General features: G+C 38.4%; 1 protein-coding gene across 3 annotated transcripts in view; it reads left to right on the top strand.

Annotated features, from left to right (window-relative positions):
* Positions 1-21,162, top strand: part of LOC126272627 (ATP-dependent RNA helicase DHX30-like) — a 268,564-nt gene extending 247,402 nt beyond the window's left edge. For 2 of the 3 annotated variants that reach the window (XM_049975587.1, XM_049975588.1), the window contains 2 exons: positions 19,011-19,111; positions 19,221-21,146. In XM_049975587.1, the coding sequence (XP_049831544.1) occupies positions 19,011-19,111; positions 19,221-19,383 (264 nt within the window). In that variant the 3' untranslated portion in view covers positions 19,384-21,146. Of the gene's footprint in view, positions 1-19,010; positions 19,112-19,220 lie in introns of all 3 variants that reach the window. The other variant, XM_049975586.1, reaches the window with a different exon arrangement.
* The last annotated feature ends 743 nt before the right edge of the window (positions 21,163-21,905 follow it).

Here is a 21,905-nt window from a genome sequence, read left to right as displayed (position 1 = left end):
AACTCCCCAAGACACTATCCAAATTGAACCCTGCCTGAAACAGTTCCGTCCTCCATCACAGCGGGACCCACCACCTCTTCCTCAAAATCACCCTCTCAAAACCTTCCAGGAATTTCTCACTTCCAGCCTTGCCTCTCAATCTTTCTTGAAAAACCTTAATCCTACTCCCAACATCACCACAGCCGAAGCCCAGGCTATCCGTGATCTGAAAGCTGACCGATCCATCATCATTCTTCCGGCTGACAAGGGTTCCAAGAGCGTGGTACTTGATCGTCGGGAGTATGTGGCTGAGGGACTGCGTCAGCTTTCAGACAACTCTACATACAAAGTTTGCCAAGGTAATCCCATTCCTGATGTCCAGGCGGGGCTTCAAGGAATCCTCAGAACCTTAGGCCCCCTACAAAACCTTTCACGTGACTCCATCAAACTCCTGACCCCACCGACACCTCGCACTCCTACCTTCTACCTACTTCCTACATCCTAAAATTCACAAACCCAAACATCCTGGCCACCCCATTGTAGCTGGTTACCAAGCCCCCACAGAACGGATCTCTGCCTACGTAGATCAACACCTTCAACCCATTACATGCAGTCTCCCATCCTTCATCAAAGACACCAACCACTTTCTCGAATGCCTGGAATCCGTACCCAGTCTGTTACCCCCGGAAACCATCCTTGTAACCATTGATGCCACTTCCCTATACACAAATAACCCACACATCCAGGGCCTTGCTGCAATGGAGCACTTCCTTTCACACCGATCACCTCCCACCCTACCTAAAACCTCTTTCCTCGTCACCTTAGCCAGCTTCATCCTGACCCACAACTTCTTCACTTTTGAAGGCCAGACATACCAACAATTAAAGGGAACAGCCATGGGTACCAGGATGGCCCCCTCGTATGCCAACCTATTTATGGTTCGCTTAGAGGAATCCCTGGACCATTACACCAACAACCTGAAAACGGCTTTCGCATCCCGCAACTACCCTCCCGACCTGGTACAGAAGCAAATAACAGTCACTTCCTCATCCTCTCAAACCCAGAACCTCTCACAGAAGAACCCCAAAAGTGCCCCACTTGTGACAGGATACTTCCCGGGACTGGATCAGACTCTGAATGTGGCTCTCCAGCAGGGATACGACTTCCTAAAATCCTGCTCCGAAATGAGATCCATCCTTCATGAAATCCTCCCCACTCCACCAAGAGTGTCTTTCCGCCGTCCACCTAACCTTCGTAACCTCTTGGTTCATCCCTATGAAATCCCCAAACCACCTCCCCTACCCTCTGGCTCCTACCCTTGCAACTGCCCCCGGTGTAAAACCTGTCCTATGCACCCTCCCACCACCACCTACTCCAGTCCTGTAAGACAGAAGGTATACACGATCAAAGGCAGAACCACGTGTGAAAGCACCCACGTGATTTACCAACTGACCTGCCTACACTTTGAAGCTTTCTATGTGGGAATGACCAGCAACAAACTGTCCATTCGCATGAATGGACACAGGCAGACAGTGTTTGTTGGTAATGAGGATCGCCCTGTGGCTAAACATGCCTTGGTGCACGGCCAGCACATCTTGGCAAAGTGTTACACCGTCAGAGTTATCTGGATACTTCCCACCAACACCAACCTATCCAAACTCCAGAGATGGGAACTTGCCCTTCAATATATCCTCTCTTCTCGTTATCCACCAGGCCTCAATCTCCACTAATTTCAAGTTGCTGCCACTCATACCTCACCTGTCATTCAACATCATCTTTGCCTCCACACTTCCGCCTCGACTTACATCTCTGCCCATACTTTTTGCCTTTAAATATGTCTGCTTGTGTGTGTGTGTGCGTGTGTGTGTGTGTGTGTGTGTGTGTGTGTGTGTGTATATAACTATCCTTTTTTCCCCCTAAGGTAAGTCTTTCCGCTCCCAGGATTGGAATGACTCCTTACCCTCTCCCTTAAAACCCACATTCTTTCATCTTTTCTTTTCCTTCCCTCTTTCCTGACGAAGCAGCCGCCGGTTGTGAAAGCTCGAAATTCTGTGTGTGTTTGTGTGTTTTATTTATTGTGCCTATCTACCGGCACTTTCCCGCTTGTATAAGAGTTCTATTTCATGTGATTCAAATCATTCTATTGTGTGTGACTGCACTGTATCATCATCATCATAATCCTCTCAATTAAACTAATCATCAAAACCATTAATAAATGAGGGTTGAATACCCCCGAACAACCTCAGCAGCGTTGCATATCATATAACCTAAACCTATCATCATCGTCGTCGTCGTCCAAATACCCCTATGAAAATGCAATATTAAATCAAACCATCTTCCATCAATAAACCGTGAACATCAATTCATGTGAATCAGAAACAGGAATGACCCGGCAACCTCAAATCCTTAATACAAATGCAAATCACAGCATCAGTTACCTTATTTCAAGACAATCCTCAACAATTCATATCAATTTCAACATCTCTCTCGTGTGTACATAACTGAGTGAAACATGTATATAGTATATCATGGTGATAATCCCTTCTTAACAGCATAAATTGCTTCAACCCTTTCATAAATCATAACGTCTTTCAACATCTCATGTGATCTTATATAAAGTATCACATTAATTCAGTTGTCAATCGTATAATGGTATGAGAGCAGAACATAGAAATTCCTTCCTTTAGGATAACCTATATAAGATAAAAACATTGAAAACATGTATATAGTTCTTCTTAACAGCACAAATGTACCATAAAATCTTTAAGTATGTATTAATAAGCTTAGTGTATCTTCACACAATCCACCTTTCATTTCTGCATAAGCTGATATAAATACAGTATGGTATGTTCCTCACTAGAAAATAGATATTGGTTTTTCCTGGCAAATCATAGTCCTCACATATCAGTAATAGTCACAATCGGTAGGATGTAAATGTCAAATTATCAATACATCTGATGATGCAGATTACTCAATCAATACAAAATGTATCTTATACTACAAATTAAACCACATGGAAAATATCTTACATAACAAATATAAGCAAACATAGGTACAAAAAATTAACATATGTATTGTTGGAAGTTTGTGTGTCAGAAAGGTATCGTAGAATGTGGCATCAGTGTTTTCGAAAATAAAATGTCACATTATCTGGAACACTTTGCATAAGCCACACGCATAGTACTCAGATTGTGTACCCCCCTGAGGGATTGCAATTATTGCACATAAGGTTTCAACTGAGTGACATTTCTTAAACCAAATAGCTTTTTTGATTTGGGACAGATAAGTCGGTAGGCATTTGGATGTGGTTTTTCAAAACCTTCAAATGGACCAATGTAAATAACGAAAAATTTCTTGATCTCTCTATTGATTGCGTTGGATTTCTCATAACTTTTGGTTAAGACTAGATCACCTACATTGTACTGTGTAAACTTTCCTTTTGAATCATGTTTAAGCTTTCTCTTGGCACAGTGCATTTCAATATTTTTTTTCTTTACTATTTCCATTCTCTCGTCCGGTGTTAACTCATTACAGACAGGGAAATTGATCAGTTCATACCAGATGTTTGGTGGGTGTTTGTTAAAATGGACTTCATAAGGTGTAAAGCCAGTTGTATGTTGTAAGGTGTTCAAAACATCTTCAAAATAACATATGTAACTCGACCAATTTGTATAATCTTTAGAGCAGTAAGTTCTACAAAGCCTGCCTATTTCACGCATATAGCACTCAATTGGGTTGCGAGACGGAGAATATACGGAAATAAGAACGTGCTTAATGTCTTCATCTTTCATGAAATCTTTCCAAACATTAGATGTAAATTGGCTCCCATTGTCTGAAAGTATGTCTTTTGGTTTTCCAATCTGTGTGAAGTAATCATTACAGAAACAGTTTAAAATTTTACTGCTTGTTGCCTTCTATAGGGGATACAATTTTATTAGTTTAGTAAATAAGTCAACAACTAAAAACAAATATGTATAACCCTCTTTAGTTCTTGGCAATTGACCAAACAAATCTATTCCTATCAGTTCCAATTTGCCTTTTAGCACAATACTTTGTAAATAACCTTGGTATTTCTGATTTGTGACGTTTACTCTTTGACACCGATCACATTTTTGTATAACCTGTCTTACTCTTCAAAACATATTATTAAAATAGACATTTTCCTTAAGTTTGTCAGTTCATTTCATGATTCCACAGTGTCCATAGCTCTCGTGTGTACTTAATTAAAATGTCAACACATTGTCTAGGCCAACAAGCCTTCCAGATGTCAGAGTCAGTGTTATGTCTCCTGAATAAAATACCTTTAAAGTTTTGATAATACATGCCAACCTTTTCATAACCCTTTTTACCTATAAGGCTATTCACAAGTTTCAAATCATCATGCTGGTTCTGGTATCTCCTAAGCTGCCTGCGAATGTGAGTAATTTCCTTTTCACCCTTAATCCCTCTCATGTACATTATTTTAAACACTTTGATATCCAATAGTTCTTCTTCCTGACCATCCCCCACAGGTAATCTAGACAAAGCATCAGCAATTATATTCTGATCCCCTTTTATATACTGAATACTATAATCAAATTGTTGTAAAATATGACCCACCTGGTTAATCTACTATTGAAAAGTTTATAGTCTTGAATATAACATAGAGCTTTGTGATCCGTGAAAACTTTGACGTTATGGCCTGCTAGATAGTTCCTGTATTTAGTGAAACCGCATACAATGGCAAGTAGTTCCTTCTCAGTCACTGTGTAATTATGTTCATGTTTCTGCAGACCTCGGCTGGCAAAACTGATTGAAAGATGTTCTATTTTTCCATCAATTTCCTTCTGTTGAAACAAATTTACACCCAATCCGTAATCTGAACTATCTGTCATTAGGCAAAATGGTAGTGAAAGGTCAGGTCTGTGGAGTAATTGACTGTTATTTAGTTGTTGTTTGATATCATCAAATGCTGCTTGACACTTATCTGTCCATTCCCATATGGTGTTCTTTTTTAATAGCTCTCTCAAACACTGTGCATTTAAAGCTTGGGTGCTGACATTCTTATGATAAAAATTACATAGACCATAAAATGACCTCAGCTGTTTCTTGTTCTTTGGACATGGAAACTGGACAATTGCAGAAATTTTATCACAGTCAGGTAGAATGCCTTCTCTGTTTATTATATGGCCTAAAAACTTCTTAAGTCTGATACTCCAAATTTGCATTTACTTAATTTAAGGGTCATACCGCCTTGTCTGAACTTATTGGGTAATTTATACAAAATATCAAGGTTTTGCTGGTTAGTAATATATCATCCATGTAAATAATTAGTTTAGATAGTAGTTCACTTCCAACCACATGATCCAAAGCTCGTATAAACTCGGCTACAGACACATTCAGCCCAAATGGAACAACACAATAATGAAAACATTTACCATTATATAAAAAGGCTGTGTACTGCCTTGAATCCTCTGCTAATGTGATTTGATGAAAAGAGGTCAAATCCAGGCTAGAAAAATATTTTATGTAATTGAATTTGTACGGGAGTTCCTCCATGGATTCAGGATGATCTGTTTCTCTTTCTATAAACTTATTCAGGTGACGTGAATCCAATACCAGCCTACCACCACCATCCTTTTTTGAAATACAGACCATCGGGCTGTTATATGGACTGTGACTCCTCTTTATTATTCTCCATTTTTGCATTTTCAGGAGTTCCCTCTCCACTTCTTTCCTTTTACAGATGGGTACCCCATAAGGCTTAATGAAAAAGGGTTTGTGTGGCTTTAACTTCAAATGACATTCATAATCTTTGACCCTACCAGGTTGATCACAAAAAATGTTAGTTTTCCCAGAGAAAATTTTCTAATTCCTACTTTTCAGACTGTCAAGTCATTTGCTTCTTTTACCTTTTCTGATATGTTTAGGGAGTAACTATCATCAAACAAATTGTGATCCCTATTTTTCTCTTCCTCCATGTAATGGCTACACTCTGGATAAACTATTTCCCTAATGTGGTTATTACTGCTTGTACTTGAATTTAACTGGATCACTACTTTTCCTTGAATACTGGTCTTTGGTTCAGTGAACAGTAATTCTGAATTTTGCCAATCAAAACTCACCTTTGCTTTAACTATCCAGTCCATCCCTAAAACATTTGCTCATTGAGGTCTGGAATAACTAAACAACCATGTTCAAAATTAATGTTGCCAACAGAAAATGTAATTAAAGCTTGTTTATTTATTAACTTACTAAACTTGCCAGTGGCACCTTTAATCCGTACACCTGTGATTGGAAATTCGATGTAACTTTCCGTGTCTTTTATGCTGTTCCTCAACTTGTCTGAGATACTACTAATGGGACTGCCAGTGTCAATCAAACAAAGACCTGACCAATTGTTAATGCTTATTTCTACATAAGGGCTACTTAAGGTAATATTTGGGTCACTATTCACATTCTCTGCCAACAAGTCACTTTCTAATTCAGTTGTATCGATGTTGTTACATACTACTTCACCACAGGTTTCAATGTCAGAATCAACATAAGATTGAGTGTCATTATGTCTGGAATCAAATACACATGAAACAGATACCTTACTGTCACTAGTTTTAAAATTATCTTTCATAGATGGATCTGATTTGATGACTTCACATCTTTCATGAATGGTTCTGATTTGATGACTTTATTTTCCTTATTATTTCTAAATAAACTTCATTTTAACTGATAATAGATTCCAAAATCTTCTCACTTATCAACTTAGCTTGTTCCTTCTTATTAGTAGATTTACTTAAGATTTCTTTTATACAAATTGGCACCAATACATTGTTTGCACTCTCAATATCTTCACATGAACCAATTTCACATTCAGAGTTACTTTCAGCTGCAACACCATTATCAATAACTTCAACATAAATAATGCCATCCAATTCCTCTTGTGTACATATATCATCAAATACAACATCCTACACAACACTATCTTTATCAAAATAATCTGTGGGTGATGCCTCTGCATGCACATCTGCCTTGACTACTAAGTGTTCAACATCTGAATTTCCACTACTGAAATCGCTACCTGTTTCATTATCTAAGTCAGGTGTTATTTCCTCATTTTGGCTACCAATTTCTACTAATATAGATACCTCATTATCCTTACCTTCATCAGAAAACAAGCTAGTGATACCATACATATCATAAGTTCTATCTACATCAGGTGTTAATGTGTCATCAATTAATGCTAAGTCATGTTCATTAAGTTCAAACTGTGGTCCTGCTTGAGTATGTGCATTATTCAATCCACTTAACATGTGATCCCAAAAGTTTTGCTTATAACTAGTATCATCTTAGTAGTAGTCCCCATTTACATTACAATTATGATTGCTTTTACGTTTCTGTCTCTTTAACCTCCTATTTGCCTGGTTTGTGCCATAATTATTTACCTCAAATTGACAGGCTCCCAATGAGGTGGTTATCTGTTTCCCTGGTTGGAATTTCTGTTGTGAAGCTGGTTACTGTTTCTCTGTTCTTGATGATTTCCGTGTCTGTTGTAACTACTGTTTTGGTTACCACGCCAGTTATTATTTCTGTGTCCATTATATTGTTGTGACCCCCCATTCCTATTGTGAGTGTTTCTGAGGATTCGATTGTACTGTCTGTTAGCATTCTGCCATGCACGGTCAATTTTGTCTACATGACGTAAAAATTCGTCAACACTGTCATCTGGTCCATATACAAGTCTCCACTGAAAACGATGTGGTAGGTGCCGTTCCAGTGCGTCAATCTGTATCAGTTCGTCCAAAGGTTTGCTCAAATGTGACAATGTCTTTAATTGTTTTTCACAAAATTCTCGCATGCTAATTGCAAGACCTGTGTGGTATTTGCTACAGTTATGAAATTCAGATTTTATTCTTGCCTGTTTGTTTTCTGACCAAAACTTTGCCAAGAATTGGCATTCAAAATCGGCAAAAGACATAGTATTTGTATAAATGTTTTGGTTCACCCATGTAAGGGCTTCACCATCCAACAAACGTTTCGCTAATTTAACTTTAGCAGACTCTGGCATGTTAGGTTGGAAACTGTCTTTGCACTGATGCACAAAGTCAACCGGATGCAATTTTGCATCACTTGGGTAACATTTTAAACTAACATTGTTACAATTATGCACAAACGTCTGGCATAAATCAAAATTGGGCATTATATTATTTTGCAAAATTGGGCATTATATTATTTTGCAACTTAGAAACTTTGGAGCTGACTGTTTGCACTTCTATTGTTACACTTTCTACTTTCTCGTCAATACAAGATATCGTATCAGAAACTACTTCAGAATTTAATTTCAATCTTTCCCCTACGAATTCTTTTTCTGAAACAATGAGTTCGTGCAACATTTTTAACTCGTCTTTTCGGTTCACTAATTCATTTAAAACGACTACTTCCGTGTTTTTGACATGTTCGTTAACTAATTCAATGCTTTTGTTTGTTTCTTTAAATTTGAAGATTGTCAACTTTGGTTTCTACCCTTTCTATGTCACATGCAACAAATTGTACTTTGTTATTTGTTGCATTGATTTCTTCTCTCAATGATTTTAAATTTTGGTCCAGCTTTTCTGTGACCCCTTTAATGTTGCTACCTAATTGGTTATTTTGAGTTACAAATAGTTCTAGTTTATTATTCGACAATTGAGATATTTGATCAATTAAATTCAGTTGCTGATTTGCTCCCGAAAAACCATGAAAAGGTGAACAACTACTGCTCGCGGAATTTGCTTCACTGTTTAAGTGTACATTTGGAGTTGAAGCATGAAATTGACGGCCTGGCCGCGTGGTCATGCCTATTTGATTTAACTGAGTTTCGCTCATTTTGATCAAAGTGGTTAGACACTAGACAAAACACTTTCCTGCCTATCAGGTGAAATTGCCACACGCACACAATGAAACAAAAACAGAAAATTAAAAGGGGTACTTATCTGATTCATTCGCGATGTCATTCCAGAATATCACTTTTGCTCCTGGCGACAGCCGTGGCGTAGTCTGCAATGTACAAGATTATGGTTCCTGCCTCTTGTACATGGAATTCTAGCGAGTCGTCCTCTGCACAGTCTTCCACCTGATCCCAGCTCCTCCTCCACATTGAGACGTTTACATTTTCCCACCTCCGCATTGCAAATGTATTGACTTTCGAGTGAAATTCCCAGTCGATGTGCTGTTGTTTTCATGCCAATTCTACCAACAGTGAGAGTTGTTTAGTTCTCGGGGTGTTGTAAAATTCCTGGATTCGTCTCGTCGCTGTGTAGCCTATGAAAAGGATTGGGGAAGACTCCCAAATAAATTCCAAAGTACAGTGCATTTTTAATACCAATATATTTCCAGGACTCTGGTGTCCGAATCTGGTGAACTGTACCGGTTACATCACATGTACCCAAAACTGACATCAAACGACACAGAGTTCACAACAATCAACAAACGAGTGAGCCTACAATACATTTGCTCACAACCCTAGCCAAAAAACGAGTGCTCCAAGGTGCCTGCGTGACCTCTATTTATACTTTTGTTAACAATTACAGACAATGAAAATTACAATTTTGTGCAAAATCACAATTAAAAGTTAAACTGAATATCAGATACACATTGCTAAAAATTTACAATCTCAGTGCTGAAGAAGGTGAACCTATTTTCAACTTAGTTACGAGTTAATATAACATTTTCTGACTAATTATCTTACAGGTAACAATTACATTTCTAAATTTGTTTATAACAAATCAACTAGTGCCTGAATTTTAGTGCTACATATATCAGAGATTCAATTAACATGCTTTATTTATATGTTCTATTTAATTTGCTGTAGTAATTTTATAATGATAGGTTTACTGGTACATCCTGACCATGTGTTACATTTCTTTTGATTAGTTACAGTATTAATTTCACCTTTATATTGTGTTTTTCACATAAGAACAATGTTAATCAGCAAAGCATCATTTTCGAATTATATGTATACTGAAATAGTGGTTATTTTTGTATGTAATTTGGAAACAGGTCACTTTACAATCAGGCAATTAGGACTGGTGTTTATCATTAATGCTCTCCGAGGGGTTCTGATAGGGCAATGAGATACAGTAATATTTCATGATGGTTGCATGTGTGAAATCAGATCCCACAATTGGATGATCAAAAACCTCACATGGTAGCCGCAGGGATTTCCCATAGACCAACTCAGCAGGGGATGCGTCGAGGTCTGGCTTAGTGATGCTGCAGAGGCCGATTAGCACTAAAGGAAGAGCCGTGGTCCACTTCGATTCATGACACATTAGGGCAGCTTGAGGGACCAGTGCCACCATTCAACCATGCCGTTGTTGGCTGGCTGATAACTCTTTGCTACATGATGTTACCCACTGCAAAATTTGCTCAGCTGAGTAAACAATTCAGACTCGAACTGGCGTCCTCTGTCAGTTGTTATATGTAATGGACAGCTGAAACGAGTGACCCAGTTGGACATAAATGTGGTAGCCAGCGTTTCAGCAGAAATGTGTCAATCGAAATAGCTTCTGTCCAGCGCGTGAATCTATCAATGAGGGTGGTAAAGGAACCACAACATCCAAGTGGACGTGGACGAACCTCTCGGTCGTGTCTGGCAGCGGTCGTATTAATGTAGTGTACTGTATCATGACACCTTTTGTGGGGCCCCTGGAGGTCTCCTGAGAGCAGGGAACCATGCTAGCAGTTTAGAGAACCTGTCATCCGCAGCCTGGATGCCCTGTGAATGTGTCCAGCAGCCGAGCGTTGGCGACATCAGGCAGTAATGCATCAAGAGGTCTGCGCCAATGATAGGCTCCATCATGTCTGCGACTATGAAGTTTCACACCAAAGAACGTCTCAGTCCAAGGTCTAGTTCCAAATGCTGTACTCCGTAAGTCGTGATCGCGGAATTATTAGCAGCCGACAGTTCAAATGTAGCAGCTGGATGTTATTTATGTAGCTTATCGCGTGGTATAATGCTGAGGTTAGATCCGGTGTCGATCAAAAACTTTCGGCCTGTCTTGCAGTCCGTTACGAATAGACGTACGGAAGGTGTGCCTGGTGTGTTTACTTTCGTGTGATGTTTGTTGCTGGTGTATGCACAAGGCAGATTACATTTGCGTGCCTGCTCTCCATATCACTGGTGATACCAACATACGTTAGTAGTTGGGTTTAGTTCCCATCAAAGCACTGTAATATGCCGTCGATGGATCAGAATAGGAAGCGGGCACTATTGTGTCTTAAATATGGTTGGCGAGGTTGGCTATGGCGTCAAGCAGCATATTGGTTTGTGACACGACAATGGATTTCACTTGAGCTAGCAATCTACTGCTCCATAAAGTACGAAGTAACATACCCAAAACTGTGCCGCATCAACTTTGCTTCTCAGGTGACGGAGGTATTGGGACAGTTCTTTATCTCCAATGCCCCCTTTGTTAGAACCTGCCATTCCCACTCCTCTTGCAAGACGGATACTCATCAAATTAACTTGGTCTTGAGTTTCGTTCTGTGTTGGACAGCGAAGTTACAATATCCTGTACTTCAGCAGTGAATCGATGGTCTAATTAGCTCACTAGCAATTCAAACTTAGTGGAATCTGCCGTCACACCTGCATGAAGGGAACTTGTCTAGACTTGTGCAAACCATATTCTGGGGTTATGAGGACAGAATGGTGGTAGCCATATTGCCAGTCTTGAAATCACAGGAGTTGGTGTATCTGTCATGTTTCTGCTAATGAATGTCACTTTCTTGGTCCTGATGAATCATCTTCATAGCCACAATCACGTCGGGGCCACTGGATGTCGCTTTCCCACTGTGCATTAGGCTTGCGACCAACTATCACGTTCTTATTGTGGAAGAAGTACGTCTTCTGTGTTTATCATGTTTTCATTGAAGAACACTCTGGAAAGAACACATAACGTAGGCAGTGATTACACAATAATAACTAATCGAGTATTACAGAAAACGTGGTTAGAACTCCCCAGAAATGTTCTGTGAAATCAGCAACAGAACAATTATAACGTAGCACATCATTTACAAGTCATTGAATGCTCACGTGCCATGGCAAGGAGTAAGTACATGCCAGCGCTCCTCACAGCTGATACACGAAGCTTATTGACACTTGGGTTCCGTCAGCTGATTGTGGCCTCCAGTCGTGTGACCACCGTAGTCACCACATATCTTTCAGATCAACAATATAATTATCACCATAACATCTGCATTATTCTTATTACTTTCTACACACTAAAATTGTCTCACTTTAGCTCTTTGTCTCTCAGTTTGATCCGTTAATGTTCTTTCATGAGGCATAGCCTAAAACAAAGTAAGTTTCCTTATAATAAGGGACGTTGTAGCGAATCAAAATGAAGAACTGAAAATTAGGAACACACTAAATTTTTTGTGGTGGCGACAAATGACCAGGGAATTAGTTCTATTTACTCTTAGACCAAAGAAAGTGAAAAAATTGTACTAATAAACAATGTTTGTTTCCCGTGTTGGCTTAGTTACTATGTTTCAATTTCCACTTTTGACAACATCAACGATGTAGCAGTTGCAGCATTGTAGCTATCCAGTATTCATGTGTTACTGCAAATGAACTATCTGTAACATTTAAACCTAGACATCCCTAGAATGCAACTTCACCAAACATTGTTACTTTCGTGTGAAAATTCAGCCATCGCACTCAATCATTACATGTGGCAGAAGTTGGTAGCAATTTTAGAGACAAAGGAAAACTTTTCTCATGTGCGTGTCTACTCCCTTTTACCTCTCCTAATTTCTATGTATACACTTGTTTTTCTTTTGAGCATATCTGTGGCAAAGTTCCTTTCGAATTGTGTGTGTTTCATTGACCCCCTTGTATAATTAATTTTAAAAATCGGTACTTCAGATTTTGCTGCTCACTTATTAATATTATGATCATCTCTGTGCACTTCTCCATACCAGTGTCAATTTGTGCTTGATACTTCCTAGAGGTGTCCATGCTGGTAAGGCAGTTTATTAGCCTTTCAACCACAAGAAAACTGCATTGTAAATAGAAGTTATCAATTCGATGGCCTGCAATTTTGTACCTTTAGACTTGCCTCCTACAGCTGTTTGGATTTTACAATTTTGAATTGGAAGCATTGGTATGTGGACTTGTTTTTGTAATTGGGCAAACAGACCCTGTGAAATTATATTCATGGTAGCTCCAGTGTCCAGTGCTATGGGTACCCTTAAATCAAGTATTTGTGCATTGATTACTGCCTGTACTGTGTCTTCTTTTTCATCTACATGGTTGGTAATATCTTCCTGACACAGGTCATATTTGATATCACCACAGTTCTCATATCAATGAAAACAACTTTTAACCAGTTCCATGCCCTCACCTCTATTACTAGAACAGAAGTTTTCCGAATTTCTGTGAGCACTGACCACCGCGTTATGGGTAACCTCAACTATGTGCATATTATGCATCTGGTTTCGCCAGTAAGTATTTAGCATGGCTCTTGATCTGAAATTTCGATGTCCCTGGCCGCTATTAGTGATTATATTCGGGCGGTGGTGGATTATTTTGTTGCCCAGTGGCCATTAGTGTCTTTGTACCCCCCGCCCCTGGTCAGCAACACATTGTACGTATGTTGACCATAATCTTTCTGGCATTAAATCCTGAACAATTTAAATTCTGTCCTTGGTTATTTTTGTAACGTTGCTTGCCGTTTTGCCCCTTTCTGTTGTTAAATTAGTTCAAGTTGGTTTTGCTGTGAGGGGACTGTGTCTGCCAACTGTGTTGGTGGCTGTTGCCATTCCCAAAGTGTTGTTTGTTAGTTCTGTGCACTGTCACTTTGTGGATGCACGGGTCTCTCTTCATAAATAACCTCAGTGGAACCAAGAAGTGAGAGGAAGTTCTCCATATCGTGCTCGGCAGTGGTGATTAATTTCTCAAGTACATTAGCTGGTAGTTGGCTTTCTAAAATTTTTAGGACATCTGCATGTTATACCAGTTTTGTCCCATAACAAGTTTTATATAGATGGTTCTAAAAGTATCTTCTGAGCCCTCCATGTTTATTGCTATAAGGCACTGGATTAAACACTTCATGCATCAACCTCTCTTGTACTGCAGTGGACCAGTATATGTCTAGGAATGCCCTTTCAAACTGTTTGTAGGTGTGACATTTTTCCATCATGTCAGTGGCTCACAGCGGCACATCATCTCGTGTGTAACCTACCACAAAGAATATCTTCTGTGCTTAGGTCCAATTGCTTGGAAAAAACAGTCCGGAAGCCTCTTATGAACACAAATGGGTTTGTTCACTTACCTTCATAAGAAAAAATCGGAAACTACCTGTGTCATAATAAGCCTTCATCCATTAGCAAAGTAGCAAGGCATGCAGCCCTGTCCTTTGCCAGCATGGAATTGTTTTGATGTATCGGATCGTATTTCAAATACATCTGTACAACAGGAGCAGCAGTTGTCAGCACCTGCTGCATGTAATAGTTGTGATCTATTTCACCTAACAGATTAGGGTTTGGATTATCTGTCCTGTCTGTTGACACCTAATAGCGTGGGGCTGAATGTTCCCTTTCCTTTTCGAAGTTGTTAACGATGTTTGTCCATGATTTTTCTTCCACTGCTTTCAAGCTCTGATCTGTTTCAGTTCTTAGTTCTGTTTTCTGTACCTTCACTGCTTTCTCTATCACATCTACATAACCCTTGTGTTTCTGGACTACCTTCTGCACCAGGGAGCTGGCTTGGTCTAGCATACCAGCCTCGGCTGTCTTTATTTATCCTTTCTTGCTCCTTTTTCATGAACTGAGTATTTAACTTGCAATGACAAAGCTTGCATCATTTGGCTAGAGCTTTGTGCGCTGTTTACAACCCGTCAACAGTACCTGCAAGTGTATGTACATTCTGGCATGATTGTGACTGCTCCTGCTAGACTTTTGTTTGAGCCTCGGTTACCTCCACCACCTTTTCCATGAACTGTTCTTGTGTCTCACCTACAGATTATACTTTTCGGCTTAAATTATTTATATCTTGTGGCAAAGCAGTGAACAATTGTTTTTTTAGGTCTTTCCCAAGTTACAAGCTTAACACGTAATTCATTTGAAATATCAGCACGCAAATCTGTTGCCAAGTCATTGAAGTGTTGTGCTATGGTGGTTGTGAAAGCATCAAGAAGTTTGCTTTTGCTGTTCAAGTAATTACTTTCGTGTATCTGTCTGACGTTTTGAAAAATTGTTAAATTTTTTGTTTTGTTCTTTTGAAAAATTGTTAAATTTTTCGTTGATACTTTGCTAGTGTGTTTGATTGAGCTCATTAAGTTTGTTAAATTTTTTGTTTTGTTGCTGTCAAAAATCATTAAATTTTTCATCACTACTTCATTAGATTGTTTGTTTTTGTTCTTTCTTAAACTTGTTCTTGAAATCATTGAAACTTTGTTTAAATAACGATTGTAACATTTACATCATGATCGGGTTTTTCTGACACACGCAATGAACTCTGTACAATCATGTTTGCATCATGTACTGTCATCATCATCATCTGATTTAGAACGATCATGTTACTATCATCTGTGTCCTTGTTAATTAAAAAATGTAATTGGTCATTGTCAGTGCGACCAACATTTTCAGTTTAGATTTCATTTGTTGCCATGTCCATGTTGGTGGCATCTTGTTCCTGGCTATCTGGCAGTGGACTGCCAACAATGACCTGTCTTGTGCAATAATTTTTTGAAAATTTTTCAAAATAATAAAATAAACGAATACTTTTGAAAATGAAATATTCTGTTTGTAGTAGTGAAGATACCACTACGAACCCTTTTCAGTGGTGTCTTGCTAACTTGTATCGGAATATATTGTCAGTGTAGCTCAATTGTAGGCACAAATTTCACTCCCTAACATTAATTTTCTGTGCAAATGTCTATGTATTTTAAGAGAACACTTCAATTTGGGAATTGGATGAGGAATGGTACTATGATCACTAATGGCAGAGACACTACTAAGCACAGTCATGTACACAGTGGATCGTGAATTTTTGTACTTTTTTTTTTCATCTCTCACTTCTTTCGGAATCAGTTTTTCAATTGATTACGTTTGATCTGAACGTAAGGCAACTGTCTCCCTGAGCCAGAGGTGAAGGTTTTGAACTTTAGAGGGTGTTGTTGGTGCCTGTTCGGATACTGGACACAGTACACCATCTAGAGAAAGTGACATTGCCACAGAATTATTGAGATAGTTGGGAGAACAATCCTTGTAAAACTGTTCCATTTGGTAGGTGAGATATATCAAGCAGGTAAAATACCCTCTTACTTCAAGAAGAATGTAACAATTACTTTTCCGGAGAAGGCAGACTCTAACAGGTGCAAGTATTACCAGATAATCAGTTTATTAAGTCGTGGCTGCAAAATAGTAATTTGAATTATCTACAGTAGGATGGAATGACAGTTTGGGTTTTGGTGAAATATGGAAACACACATAGCAATAATGACACTTTTACTTATTTTTGAAAATAGATTGAAGAAAGCCAGATCCACATGTTTAGCGTTTGTAGATTTAGAAAAAGCTTTTGACAATGTTGACTGGAATACATTCTTTGAAATCTTGAAATTATTGAGAATGAAGTACAGAGTGTGAAAGGTTATCTACATCTTGTACAGCGACCAAGCTGCATGTCAAATGACATTGAAGTGAAGGGGTGATCAAGAAGGGACTGAGACAACATTGTAGTGTTTCCCCAACATTATTCAGTCTGTATATTGAATAAGTCATAAAGAAAACCAAGGAGAAAAGCGGAAAGGGAATTAAGTTCAAGGAGAAGATATGTATACTTTGAGGTTTGCCAGTGACGCTGTAGATTTGTCAATGATGGCAAATAGATTGGAAGATCAGCTGAGTGGCATGGATAGTTTCTTGAAAAGCTATTAAAGATGAGTATCAAGAAAACTGAAACTAGGGTAATGGAGTGCCATCAAATACAATCGAGTGATGATAATTGAATTGGATTTCGAATGAGACATTTGGGCAGCTCTGAAGGGGTACTGCATTGAATTGAGGAGAAAAGAGCTGTAGGGCATAACTTGATGAAAAGGACACAGTGTGAGTCTTCATGGAGCAGTTAATCTGATAGTGGAGAGAAGTATTGGGATAAAAATTTTAAGAGGGCAATCGAGACTTGAATGCAGTAACCAGGTTCAAATTCAGATAAGACGCAGCAGGTATGTAGTGATGAAGAAATTTGCACTGGTTAGTCTAGCAAGGAGAGCAGCACCAAACCAATCTTCAGGCTGAAGACCAAAACAACAAATTATGAGTAGTTTGTCTAAGTGCGAAAGGTGCTGAGACTATCCCACCAGTGGTTAAGTAAGGAATGAGAGTTTTGTTTGAAGTTGCATTGATAAAATTAGTAATTAATCCCATCTCCCCACAGCATCCTGCATGGCAGTGCCAGATAAAAATGCTCATTCACTCCGCAAGGAGGATGACCTTTGGCGTGCACAAATTTATATTGTATAGCTGCTGATGTACTTTTATTAGGTCTCCAGTTTTCCTTACTTAAATCTAATAACACTTGTACCACGAGTTTTTCTTCTCTGATTATAAGTACTTGATATTATATGAAAATTGTCATTTTTTAAGCCAAAGTGAGTTTTTTTAAATAAAATGTTAAACTGGACCTACTGTTATGCTACCTGTTATTCACGTTGCCAAACATATTTCATAAAGAAAGTATTAAAAATACATTGTTTTATATCTTTCTCATCTTTGTTTTAGGGCTGGAGTAACTTGTGACACTTCTGAATTAGCTACATTGACACTAACTTAAGTTTAAAAACAAGCTTGCTTCAGTTTTCAGATATAGGGGGTGCCAAAGACTTGGATTAAACTGAAATATATAAATTTATTTATTTATCATGTCAAAAGTACAGAAATTTCAAATAGAAATATTTAAGTGTTGACATAATTTTACACAAAAGAAGAACAAAAATTGGCCACTTCAGTTGCATTTGGTGTAGCTCTCATAAGGTCTTTCATGGTGTAGGTGGTTGGTGATGAGGAACACTGAAGGAGATGGCTGTTAGCCTACTCAGTGCCACAATGGCAAAGAACTGAGTCCACAGAGAAACCCTAAGTCCACAGATTGGTCTTGCGTCTCGTTGTGTTTGATCACAATCTATTGAGAGACCTCCATATTGACCACTTCTCCGAATGTCCATGGGGAAGTTCTTCCTTTGGAGCCATCCATTCTCCCAAATACCGACATTTCTCCCACCATCGCGAGATCCTTGCCGCATGTAGATTCTTGATGAGAGACTCAGTGGTTGTCAAGAAGCTCTTTCTTGATTTCAGCCTAGGATGTGCGGGCTGATGACCATATAGTGGATGGGCTTCCTTTGTTGTGGGCTTACTTTCCTCATATCTCACAGCTAACTCGTGTCAGATTTCAGGAGCAGCTATGTCAGCGAGCCAAATGAATTTGTCCTTAAGATCTACTCCTGTGGAACACGTGATAATCTGGCAAGACTCATTTAGAGCCACATCTATGTTCTGCATGACTGAACTTGTACCATACCAAACATGCATATTCAACAGTGGAATAACTTAGAGCAAGCATGCTTGAGTGCACAGTGCATGGATTAGCACCCCATGATGTACCTGTCAATCTTCACACTGTTATTTCTGGCTGCCACTTTCTGTTTGGTGTTTAGGCAATGCATTTTATATGTTAGTGCGCGATCCAGAATTAGTCAAAGATATTTGGGAAGGACTATCAAGATATTTGGGAGCAGGACTATGTTCGAGTACGATGCCTCTCCAGGAGATATTTAAGTATGTATCTGCCTGTTTATTCTTCTGGTGGAAAGTGCAGGTCTGAGTCTTGGCAGGATCAGGTTTCAAGTAATTCCCTTGAGAGTAAACAGAAACCTAAATTCTTGCCTGAGTAGTGATAGCACAATCATTAGCATAAATATATTAATATGAAAGCATGTTCTAAAATTTATGATTCATGAGAAAAATTACACATTATTAACAAAAACAAATATTTTTCCCCCTGTTTTCAGTATGAAGCTTCCTCCTCTGGCAACTCAACAGTGAAAGGCAACAGTTACGTGGTCCTTTCGTTGAAGTCAAAAGGAACTGTCAAAATGTTGTGTGAGAAGAGGTATGCATATTTCTGTAATCAAGCGCTCTCTCTCTCTCTCTCTCTCTCTCTCTCTCTCTCTCTCTCTCTCTCTCTCTCTCTCTCTCATAAACATGATTTTTTTTTTCAGGGATGCAGAGCAGTTGCAGACTCTCAGGACTATCATTTGGTGGGTTTTAGATTACTACATTAGAAACGAAGGATCCTCAGGAAATGAATGCAATAGAACTGTTGACAAGTTCCGGGAGTTTTTGCTTAAAGTAATAGTAGATGTTCTTGCATACAAGAAATAAACAGATTAAGAGTGGTCATCAGGATCTTGTAAATATTTTTGTTATGTGTCAAAATGTAAATGATGTTACAAATGTATATATCTTAGATAAAATTCTTGGTAAAAAAAAAGAGTGTTGTGTGACTGTAGGTGCTGACGATAATGTTCTTGCGATTTTCAGTGATAACAAAGATTACATACAAAGTTATATAAAGGTTCAACCATTGACCAACACTTCAGTAGTTAAAGTACATATATTGCATTTGTGTTATATTTCTTTTGGCTGATAGATATTTCTGTATATACAAAATTATGATGTATTATAGCAGTGTAGCGAGAAAGATAGGTATGTGAGAGAGAGAGAGAGAGAGAGAGAGAGAGAGAGAGATATCCCAGCAGAATGTTATGAAATATTTTCATTTCATGACAAGACAATTGAGAAATTTCTGTCACAATATTTATAGGTTACTAATCTACTTGTGGTGGTATTGGTTGTCTTTTTAATAATGTAATTACATGGTGTTTTAGTATATCATTTATTTATCTGGTAAAATTTCGTCATGTTTAGATTTTTCAAACTGTTTAAAATTGGAATATTTCTTAAAACTGTCACTTAATGAGAAACATACACTATAGATTTACCAAGGGTATGTTTTACAGATGACACATCACCATAGTGTTACTCATACCATGCAGGAAACAGTAATTTTGGAATTGAATTTGCTTTCGTGTAATGAACTACATTGTAAAAAAGTAGGAAAAGACAGATTACTACTTACCATAAAGGAGATACATTAAGTTGCCAACAGGCTCAATTAAGACACTTAAATAAAACTTTCAACCAGAGCATTTGTCAGTAAAGGAGAAACACACACAATTCATAGACACAAGCAAGCACACCTCGTGCTGGAGTTGGCAGTCATGTGTGCATGAGGTGTGTTTGTTCGTGTCTATGAATGGTGTGTGTGTGTGTGTGTGTGTGTGTGTGTGTGTGTGTGTGTGTGTGTGTGTGTGTCTTTTACTGATGAAGACTGTGGCCAAAAACTATATGTAAGTGTCTTTTAATTGTCCTTGTCTGCAACTTAATGCATCTTCTTTATGGTAAGTAGCACTGTATCTCTTCCAATGTTGTTGATATTCCCACCTGAAGTTTGCGTTATTTGAACTACATCGTAATCCTGGCGAAACATAGACAATTATTTTAGGATTACTGACAGAGAAAAAAGTGGTAAATATGTTAGACTTCCATTTTGAAATGCAATAAATGAAAAATAACAGCAAGGTGTTCAAGAGAATAGCTCAAGTGTCTTTTTTTCTTAAGAACTAGTAGTCGTATGAAGAGGGAATATTGGGGTCTCTGCCACACTCCTTTTGTGATACTGACGAGGACATTCGTGCAGTATCAGTGACTGCCATTCCCTCTGTATCAAGCTGAAGTACATTAATACTACAGAAGTTCAGAGCTGTAATTGTATGTTACACCAGAGAGAACATCCACAATCACAAAAATGAGACAAACTGAATGTTTATATCTGAAGAGGAGGACAATAAAACATGCTTAAATTTTTCAAAAGGTGTACCATAGTTTTTAAAAGTTGGTATATAACTAGGTTATTGGAGTTATCATTCTACAAAGTTGCCAAAGTCTTTCAGTTAATGTTTAAACTAATTTTCAAGAATATTGATTTAGAAATAGCTTTAAATTGTAAATATTTTATTGTAATATTACCGTTACCATTCTCAACTTACTCAACATTCTCAACTTATTCAACAAATAAACCAATTCTGCCACAAGCATCAATGTGGAGTAATTAATTTCTCTTCAAAGATAAATTTTTAGGTATTGAGTAAAGAAGATATTTTCATACAACTGAAAATTGTGTGATGTTTAAAGCTTTCCCGGCATACTGATTGTTCCATAAAAACACGGGAGAACTGTTGGATATCAGAACATCCTGCCACGATATTTCAGCGCAGAGTCTTCTGGCCATCTTCAGGTGAGTGCCACTGTAGTAGTACTGGCGAGTACGCGCTGAGCTCCGCTGTTTAACGGCGTACTGAGGTGACATTGCGCACGCACTGCTCAGCGTGCGCGTTCATAACGGCTCCGTGCGCTGCACCTCGCGCCCTCCACTGTGAAAGCCTGGCATATCAGTATCAGGTCGATTTCCATCTTTATGCAGATAACTACGCTGACTACGACTCTCCAACGTCTTCTTCCACTTGTGAAAGTTTTATGCGCAATGAATCACACACCTTGCATGCGTCAGTAGATGGTGAGGAAAAAGACAGGTTGAATTTTGTATTTAAAATATCCCTGTAAATATACTCGCTAACAATAACTTCAGGATTATGTTCCTGTTTCATCCAAGTAGCATAAAGTTTATACATCATAGCTGCATTAAGACCTTAAGGCAAATATTTTCTGTTTGGAGCAGAAGGTCTCGAATAATGACTTTCATGCAATGGAAAACTATTAATATGATTTACAACTAAATTGAGCTGATGATCACTAGTTTTATTGGGTCTATTTCCATGTCTTCC

Source organism: Schistocerca gregaria, chromosome 5 (assembly GCF_023897955.1).
Source record: "Schistocerca gregaria isolate iqSchGreg1 chromosome 5, iqSchGreg1.2, whole genome shotgun sequence".
NCBI classification, from domain to species: domain Eukaryota; kingdom Metazoa; phylum Arthropoda; class Insecta; order Orthoptera; family Acrididae; genus Schistocerca; species Schistocerca gregaria.
Note: the sequence above shows the minus strand (reverse complement) of the source record. Positions and strands in the feature narration are given on the sequence as shown.